Source organism: Glandiceps talaboti, chromosome 2 (genome assembly GCF_964340395.1).
Source record: "Glandiceps talaboti chromosome 2, keGlaTala1.1, whole genome shotgun sequence".
In the NCBI taxonomy this organism is placed as follows: Eukaryota; Metazoa; Hemichordata; class Enteropneusta; family Spengelidae; genus Glandiceps; species Glandiceps talaboti.
This window is the reverse complement of record NC_135550.1, coordinates 3,838,101-3,848,100: the sequence shown is the minus strand read 5'-3', so window position 1 is coordinate 3,848,100 and position 10,000 is coordinate 3,838,101. Positions and strand designations below refer to the sequence as shown.

At 36.3% G+C, this 10,000-nt stretch overlaps 2 protein-coding genes across 2 annotated transcripts in view; both read left to right on the top strand.

Moving 5' to 3' along the window:
- The first annotated feature begins 2,171 nt into the window (after window positions 1–2,171).
- LOC144453561 (E3 ubiquitin-protein ligase TRIM63-like) lies at window positions 2,172–7,375 on the top strand. Its single transcript, XM_078144881.1, has 7 exons — window positions 2,172–2,585; window positions 4,174–4,269; window positions 5,160–5,203; window positions 5,236–5,398; window positions 5,704–5,726; window positions 6,010–6,233; window positions 6,644–7,375. The coding sequence occupies exons 1-7, from the start codon at window positions 2,211–2,213 to the stop codon at window positions 7,213–7,215; spliced, it is 1,497 nt and encodes a 498-aa protein (XP_078001007.1). The 5' UTR covers window positions 2,172–2,210; the 3' UTR covers window positions 7,216–7,375.
- Window positions 7,376–9,931: 2,556 nt separating this feature from the next.
- Window positions 9,932–10,000, top strand: part of LOC144453355 (E3 ubiquitin-protein ligase TRIM63-like) — an 8,457-nt gene continuing 8,388 nt past the window's right edge. The window contains exon 1 of the mRNA XM_078144629.1: window positions 9,932–10,000. This exon is cut by the window's right edge and continues 504 nt beyond it. The gene's annotated coding sequence lies outside the window, so the exon portion shown is untranslated.

Here is a 10,000-nt window from a genome sequence, read left to right as displayed (position 1 = left end):
AAACAATAAACGTTGATTGTAAAGTATTTGCTATTTCTTTGATGTGTGTGTGTGTGTGTGTTTGTGTGTGTGTGTGTGTGTGTGTGTGTGTGTGTGTGTGTGTGTGTGTGTGTGTGTGTGTGTGAGTGAGTGAGTGAGTGAGTAGATTATGAAGTGTTGACACTTAAATGTCAGACCTCTTCAGGGCACTGTCCAAGACAAACTGGTGTGCAAGAATGAGAGTTAGAAGTATATCAGTATCTGGACAGTTTATTCTATGACAAAATCTATCACTTTAATACCGTCTAGGGTTTATTGTCCACATACCAAAGACATACTGATATAAATATACATATATGGTATACCGTCTAGGGTTTATTGTCCACATACCAGAGACATACTGATATAAATATACATATATGGTATACCGTCTAGGGTTTATTGTACACATACCAGAGACATACTGATATAAATATACATATTTGGTATACCGTCTAGGGTTTATTGTCCACATACCAGAGACATACTGATATAAATATACATATTTGGTATACCGTCTAGGGTTTATTGTCCACATACCAGAGACATACTGATATAAATATACATATTTGGTATACCGTCTAGGGTTTATTGTCCACATACCAGAGACATACTGATATAAATATACATATTTGGTATACCGTCTAGGGTTTATTGTCCACATACCAGAGACATACTGATATAAATATACATATTTGGTATACCGTCTAGGGTTTATTGTCCACATACCAGAGACATACTGATATAAATATACATATTTGGTATACCGTCTAGGGTTTATTGTCCACATACCAGAGACATACTGATATAAATATACATATATGGTATACCGTCTAGGGTTTATTGTCCACATACCAGAGACATACTGATATAAATATACATATTTGGTATACCGTCTAGGGTTTATTGTCCACATACCAGAGACATACTGATATAAATATACATATTTGGTATACCGTCTAGGGTTTATTGTCCACATACCAGAGACATACTGATATAAATATACATATTTGGTATACCGTCTAGGGTTTATTGTCCACATATCAGAGACATACTGATATAAATATACATATATGGTATACCATCTAGGGTTTATTATTCCCATACCAGAGACATACTGATTTCATACATGATGTACCCCTTACTTGGATATGAAAATATATGAAGTTTGAAGCGTGCATACTTAAGATATTGCCTAATTGTCGAAAAATTATTAATTATGCAGCTGAACCATTACAATTAAAGCTAGATCAACAAGCTTTAAGGTAAAAGCACAATCTTGACCATCAATACATGTACTAAACTCTATGAAATTTAAAGCTAGCATTCTAAAGATATTGCCTAATTATCAAAAATGATTCTGTTATGCAAATTCCACATCACAATTAAAAACTAAAACAAAAAACTACAAACATGCATGCTTCGTTGTGGTTCATGTATTTACCACATTATATGAAATCTGAAGTGTACATTCTTAAGATATAGCCTAATTACTGAAAGTGATTAATTATGCAAATGACTCATTAAAAATAACAGTTACACTGATAAGCTTTAGGAGACATGTGCGCCCTGGTATCATCATAAATACATGTACAGAACTTGAAGCTTGCACTATATGTATAGCCTAATTACTGAAAATCACTAATTATGCAAACGACTCTTTACTGTAAAACGAAAGCTACATCAACAAGCTTTTCAAGAAGTGTCACGCCTTCGTTATGTTTGAAGTTTTTATCAAATTATATTGAATTTGAAGCTTCCATGCTTAAGATATACCCTAATTATTGAAAATCATTAATTATGCCAATGGATCATTAATATTCATGAGGAATTGATGAAAGGGGACACAGATAAGTAGTTCAAACATCAGTTGACAGTGACATATTCGCCGAAAGCACCCCCTCCCAGTTAAATATGACCTGCCCCTGTAGGGGTTTCCCCTCTCTATAAATAGTCGGGAGTCACCGTTCCGAGTTCGCAGAAATGACGAGCTGTTATCATCTGGTTTAATACGGCTAGCGGCTGTTCTTTTGGACTAACACTTGGACTATTTTCTACCAAAACTAAACTTTTCAAAAGCATTATATTCAGTTATATAATCAAATATACACGTCAACACCTGATAACAAAATTGTCTCGGGTCTCGCAGGAAACACTATAGATACTCTACTGGGCTTGGCCTGAAGAAGAAAATGGCGTCAGTTGATAGTGATATAGACAGCGAACTGACGTGTCCTGTATGTCTCGAATTATTTTTGGAGCCACTCAAACTGCCATGTGAACATGACCTGTGTCGCCACTGCGCCAAAGAACTACTACGAACAGGAGACGGAGGGCGGTCTCGTACGTTTGCAAGAACGCAGAGTGGAGTATTTCGCTGTCCAGAGTGCCGAGAAATTATCAATGTTGGTGATCAGGGAGTGAATGCTCTACGGCGAAATGTCAGACTTCAAAATATTATAGAAAGAATCCATCCATCAAGAGGACAGCAAGGGTCGTCAACCAAATGCTCCGGAGTCAAAGACGAAAAAACAGCAATATTGTCTGACATCTGTGACGAGCAAAAGGTAAGCTTGATTATTACATATTGGGGTGATACAAGCTCCTTTATGATTCTACTAAAAATTGACCTCAGCCTGACCTTATACACGTACATTTGTTTCTATATCGAAGCACGAAAACAAAAGTGAAATAAAAGGAGTACTTGAACTTGTTTGATAACGACAACTATCATGACAATCCTTATTTATTATTTATATTGATGATCAGCTGTACGATGTTGGCGAGTTCCTCCATATCCGTCTACCAGTCTTTTTTGTTAATTTATTCGTTATGTATGTTTTTTTTCCCTGGTGAAATCAATAAATCAAATCAAAGTCTGTCTGTAGTAACTTCACCCCCCCCCCCAAGAACCCAAGAATTTTCGTAGGCCCCCCCCCCCCCCCGGCTACACATATTTAAATATTTTAATACAGTAACCCCCTCCACTTCAGAGATGTAAATTATGGTACACTACATTAAACTAACTGTGAAAATCAACTTCAGCGTCCGTACATAACAATGAGAGACTTATTTACATATTTGTGGGCTTTTCGAAAAAAAGGTCTCACATTAAATCACCCCACAAACATTCGATCATGCATATACTAGTAAGAACTTACAAGTATATGCATGATCGAATGTTTGTCCAGTGTGATAATCTCCAAGAAGTCTCGCCAATTATAAGATTAGGGGTGTTTTAATTTAGATAAGAGGAGAAGGACAAGAGGTCCTTACTTATAGTTAGCCAATAAAGAAAAGAGAGAATTACATACCGCCTCAGACTTTTAGTGGTCTGAGATATAGCTGAGATCAAAGTAACCAGGGAAAGAAAAACATAGTTTTAAAACTCAATAAGTGAATTGATCAATATCACACACAAAATAAGTTATGTTACACCACATTCAATCATTCAATCATTCAATCAATCAATCAATCAATCATTCAACCAAATAATAAATCGATCAATAAATCAATCGATTGATCGATCGATCGAGCGATCAATCAATTACATGCTCGCAGCCCCCTGTGGATGAACTAAACGTTTTCACGCGAGCGTACTTCGTATCCCGGGGATTTGGGGAGGGTCATGTTTTAGAAACCTGTCCATGGGGGAGGGTCATATTTTAGAAACGCGTCCAGAGGGAGAGTCACATTTTACGTTGACTCATTTTATGACCTACCTGGATTGTACTTGTTACCATACAGTGAAAAGATAAAATTCACTTGTCAAAAATAACAATGCAGTTTTTTTGTACATATACAGGTTGTGTTTACAAGCGTTTGCCAAACACAGGAGTGTTTCAATGTGCGTTATGGAGTAGAACAAGAAACTAAAAACTGTAGTAGATACACAGAGCAAATCATACTGGAAAAATCATCAAAAGTTACAGCTACTGTCCCTTTAATCTGTCCACATAATTTCCATCCATCTATCAGTGAATTTGTCATTTTGAGATAGGAGAGGGTCACATTTTAGAACTTGGGATTGGGGGAGGGTCACATTTTAGGGGAGGATCACATTTTACAGCTCAGACATACCCTAACCCCCCCCGCCCACCCCTCGTAATTACTGAAGGCTCCCTAATCAATTTCCCAAAACACTTTCTCTCATAGACCACCGTCTCTCATGATATCGAAGTCCTATCCGGGAAAAATGATGAAATCCAGAGAAAAATTGCCAGTTTGAATGAAGATATCGCAGTGATAGAGGTATTTTATTTTCACTTCCTAGCCTTAGATCCGGACAATGTCATTCAAACGCGAATCAATCATTGACGTAGAAGTCCTTCTACCCTCTACCAATAGTGACATTGTGCAAAATGTGACCATGCTTACTGCTTATCTTCTAATACCTACTATACCATTTGTATTTGTTTAGAATCCTGTTCTCCTCCTTCTTTGTCCCATAATGATACGTTGACGTCTAAAGTTATCTTTATGAACAATAATAATAATTGATTGTTTTACATAATATAAATGGTTGTATTGGAAAGAAATACTCAATTGATTTATCTTACTAACAGTAGTGACAGTGGTTTGTTGGAGTATGCCTGGCATGATGAATGAAAAGAACCATCATATTGGGCCAAACCACCATATTGGGCGCATCACTTAAATACCCCCGCGTCGGTCTTTTTGTGTTTGTCCAGCCCATGCAGTCTGCAGATCCGTTGGGAACACAGAAATAACCCTCCCTACTTCAGTACTTTTTGGGGAGCCTTGTATTATCAACTATTATGACCTATTATTAACTATTATGGTTACTCGTTGATTAATAGCAAGGTTCAAAATTTACGTTTTCGGTCAGTGGTCAGGTGATTGTCAATGCTTATAGTAAGCCATTCATTGTTGCTCACTGTTGAGTTTATCTGTACATTTTCTTTGTATTCCAGTAGTAGTCTAGAAGCTAGACGTTGAGTTTAAAGGGAATCGTTCAAATCTAACGTATAGCATCTAGTCTAATCAATATCTGAATCTATTATTTCTGAAATCATTTCACTGTGAATACAAAACTTAGGTCGCAAAACACAGAACACAATACGCAGGTTGTAGAACGTGGTTTAGCCTGTCCCTTATCGCAATGTTATTTGCTCCAATAGGAAAATAGCCAGAAAGCTAAGGAGTTATTACAAGATGATTGCCAGTCTCTGACATCTATCATCAAAGTCTAGAACGACAACGATTGATGGAGGAAGCTATTGAAGCAAACAGGAAACGTAAAGTAGATACATTATTGGACAATATGACACAACTTCAGGAGAAAATGGACCACGGTATTGCCTTGGCTCTACAGGCCCAAGATACCGTACACAACACAGAGCCTCTGCCATTCCTTAAGGTGAGCGATGACCGCGACATACTTCTTGACGCAAATTATGTTAATGACGACATTCGTTGTGAAATGCATGCGTGTATTTTAGTCTGCACATTACATTGTTTGAATTAATTTCCAACATTAGCAAAAACGATTACTCATACACTGTAATAACATTGAACTCGTGTGACAATAATGACAGAAACTCAAACCACTATAGTGGTTCCGAATGAAGAAGAAGAGAAGACCACTTTCAATATTGCGTGTACACAGGAAAGCATCAGGTGATACTTTACAACCACTTTCATTTGTATTTACGTTCATTGCAGGTATACAAGTCATTGAAGCAAAGGTAATGTTTTCTATCAAATATATTATTACATGTATTTAATGCGAATGGTTTGGTCAAACTGACTACCGGTATAGCACTCAACTCTGAGCTCAAAGAAATATTATGGGACCAGTGCGATCATTTGCATATTGACTTGTGATCAACATTGTTCAGGATTAATTGTCTGATCATTTCCCAGTCTGTTAATTCAGTAAACGCAATGCAGTTAAATATTCTTTTTGTCATTCGTTGTCAATGTATTGAATAATCGCGACACCAACCACATGTTGTGTTACTTCCGTAGCATTCACAGTACTATCAATGACATTAGCACCAGTTTAGGAGAAGAACATCTAATTAAAGTGGAATCAACTCAATTCGCCTACAACTTTGATTCCGTCAGAGATGTTTTAAATCGTCTCAATTTTGGAACCAATCACCATGGAAGGGGACGCGATGCCTCCTCTCAACCCACCTCAGAAGAGAGAGGCACTGGAAGCCATGTCGCCCCAACAACTGGGACAAAAGGTTTGTAATGATATGATGTTACATTCTATGTATTGGTCTGGAAATATGCTCCCAGAAACAGTACAATATTTTTTGTATGGCACTCTTAGCTACCCTTGACTTGCTGATAATGCTAACGCTTCCGTTTCTATCGATACTCATAATTTGCGAGCTCGGAAAAAAATCATATTTTGCTAGTGAATATTTTTTATGTTATACCCTATTTGCATTTATTTATCAAAGATTTAGAATTATGATTTTAGAATCATCTTACAAAGTGTCTTTATTTTTGTCACCATCACTCACAATACATGTAGCCATGAAATTGGTATATGATATATATCACCATCATCATCATCATCATCATCATCATCATCATCATCATCATCAAAACGTATACCACTCAAACTTTAAATTGTGTTCCGTTTCAGGGTTTTTGAAAATTTCGTTTACCCTTGACCCAGAGAGTGCACACCGTGATTTGATTTTGACCAATGATAAGTTAACAGTTCGATGGGATGCGCTGGGTGCTAAACACAGAAACATCACATCTTCCATTCGTCGATTTACAGGAGGTATGAACCCGTGTGTTCTTGGAAATCTACCAATCGTTCAAGGCATTTGTTATTGGGAAGCATCTGTAAATCGCTCAGTAATGTATCGTATTGGTGTTATCCTTAGTAAAGAAATGAATAGAAGACATCAACTAGGAACCAATTCTGCTTCATGGTGTCTTCGCTACAACCACGGCGTCTACAAAGTCGTGCATGCAGATAAAGAAGTCAGTATTCGTGTTTTGGACGAGCCAGACAAGATTGGTGTTTGTCTGGACTGTGACAATAACACTTTGGCTGTCTACGACTCTCCTCGAAGACGTTTGCTTCATAAATGGCACAATCTAAGTTTCCGTGGAGAAATATTTCCCGCGTTTTACGTCGGAAGAGACGGGTGTCTCACTATTCACACTGGACTACAAGTTCCCCATTTCTGCAGACATACATGAAGTGTTAATTATGAAGAGAGTGGATGGCGGGATATTGGGTACAGTTTAGCAAAGAAAGTGTAATAAACATTTATCCTTTGTCGAAGATCAACTTAATAATTACATTAAACTACAGTAGTTATAGTTTTGCGTTTTATCACAAAATCATCATTTGCCCGTCGTACGATGCACTTTTTGATCAAGTTATTTTTACTTGACTAGACTGTCAACAGTCGTCTTGATTTTTTTGTAACTTATCTTTAATACTACTGTCGAATTAAACATATGGTGTGTGTGTGTGTGTGTGTGTGTGTGTGTGTGTGTGTGTGTGTGTGTGTGTGTGTGTGTGTGTGTGTGTGGACGTTCCATGACGTCAAGACGCTAGCTTATATTTTGTTTTCGAATCCTCAGTGAATTCTGAATGTGCATTGTGCATGCTGACTATTAGATTGTATGTTATAGGCTATGTATGTGCACACAACTAGAACATATTTCAGAAGGTTTTTTATACGACAAAATATAATCTGCATCTCAATACAGACTAGTGCATTACCAGTATTAGCTTACTTTACAACGGCTTACGTAGAACATAGATTTAGTTGATTGATTGATTGATTGATTGATTGATTGATTGATTGATTGATTGGGTGATCGATTGATTGATTGATTGATTGATTGATTGATTGATTGATTGATTGATTGATTGATTGATTGATTGATTGATTGATTGATTGATTGATTGATTGATTACGAAGTTTGACGAAAATCAAGTTATGGATTTACGATCTTTATTTTGAAGTTATACAGTTTACACCATTTTATTGAGAAAAATGCGATTATGAGTTATGAAAATCCTTGCCCACCCGCCATGAAAACGTTCGCTTTTACAAATATTACGTACTACCAGGCTAGCTAGGTACTAGGTATGCGATTACCTTACTGTACACGATACGACATCGTTAGCCGTTTTTTTCCTCAAGAAAACTGAAACGTATTTACTTGCGACATTGTAGGTAGATGATATCTTTTCGGTTTATTCATGATATGTATTACAGTCATACAGTTGTGATATGAAGGTAACGAATAGATGGGTTTATGGAAAGGTCAAATCATATATGAACTGACTCTCACATAGCAAAGTACATGTATATACTCTACGAAGGCCTAGGGCCCTTTTGAAACTAGTGACGAATTCACTATACTAACGTACCCATGTAATGTTCCATACACATTCAATTACCATTATCTGAACGGTATATAAATGACTTACATTTCCTTTTAAATTTCCAACGGCAACCAGTTCTTACATATAAGGTTGTTATATCATTCAAGTAAAAGACAAAGAAGGTTGCTTAATGGTTGGAATTCGGTTGGTGATTGCCAGTAATACCAAGTCATGATGTCACATTTGATGCGAATCGGTCTTTGTTTATCGCAATGATTGTCTCCATCCACAATTGTTCTAACGAAGACGTTCCGTCTACAATTTTGATAGGATTTTAAAAGCGTCAATTTAATTAAAGTGCAAATTTATTAACAGCCAATAAGATGTTGCTTCCACAGTTTGTCCTTATATGAATTAAAAAGCGGCGGTTTCGTTAAAACGTAAGTTAAGTAACTACTTTGTGTTCTATCAAAATTTTGTCCAGAACTGCTCAAAACATCGGAAACCTACCCCCTAGCAACTAAGAGAATTTGTCAACGATCGAAATGTTTGGAAGTGTTCGTGAGTAAACTTTGAATTGTAACAAGCTGTTTGCACAATCGTTCATCTATAGGTTACAATGTCGGGTAAATAATATTATTAGACTCGTGGTGACGACTGTTACAGGGTAAATAATATTATATTTATTAGACTCGTGGTGACGACTGTTACAGGGTAAATAATAATTTATTATATTTATTAGACTCGTGGTGACGACTGTTACAGGGTAAATAATATTATATTTATTAGACTCGTGGTGACGACTGTTACAGGTCAAATAATATTATATTTATTAGACTCGTGGTGACGGCTGTTACAGGGTAAATAATAATTTATTATATTTATTAGACTCGTGGTGACGACTGTTACAGGGTAAATAATAATTTATTATATTTATTAGACTCGTGGTGACGACTGTTACAGGGTAAATAATAATTTATTATATTTATTAGACTCGTGGTGACGACTGTTACAGGTCAAATAATATTATATTTATTAGACTCGTGGTGACGGCTGTTACAGGGTAAATAATAATTTATTATATTTATTAGACTCGTGGTGACGGCTGTTACAGGGTAAATAATAATTTATTATATTTATTAGACTCGTGGTGACGACTGTTACAGGGTAAATAATATTATATTTATTAGACTCGTGGTGACGGCTGTTACAGGGTAAATAATAATTTATTATATTTATTAGACTCGTGGTGACGACTGTTACAGGGTAAATAATATTATATTTATTAGACTCGTGGTGACGACTGTTACAGGGTAAATAATATTATATTTATTAGACTCGTGGTGACGGCTGTTACAGGGTAAATAATATTATATTTATTAGACTCGTGGTGACGACTGTTACAGGGTAAATAATATTATATTTATTAGACTCGTGGTGACGGCTGTTACAGGGTAAATAATATTATATTTATTAGATTCGTCGTGACGGCTGTTACAGGATTACGTGTATGCTGACTGTAATGCAACTCACAATGTAGAAAACATTCAACTATACAATCACGCCCCGAAGTGGCCCATCTGTTACCCATGAACATTGCGTTTTTTCATCAAACGGATGTAAATACATAGCTTTCGAAAA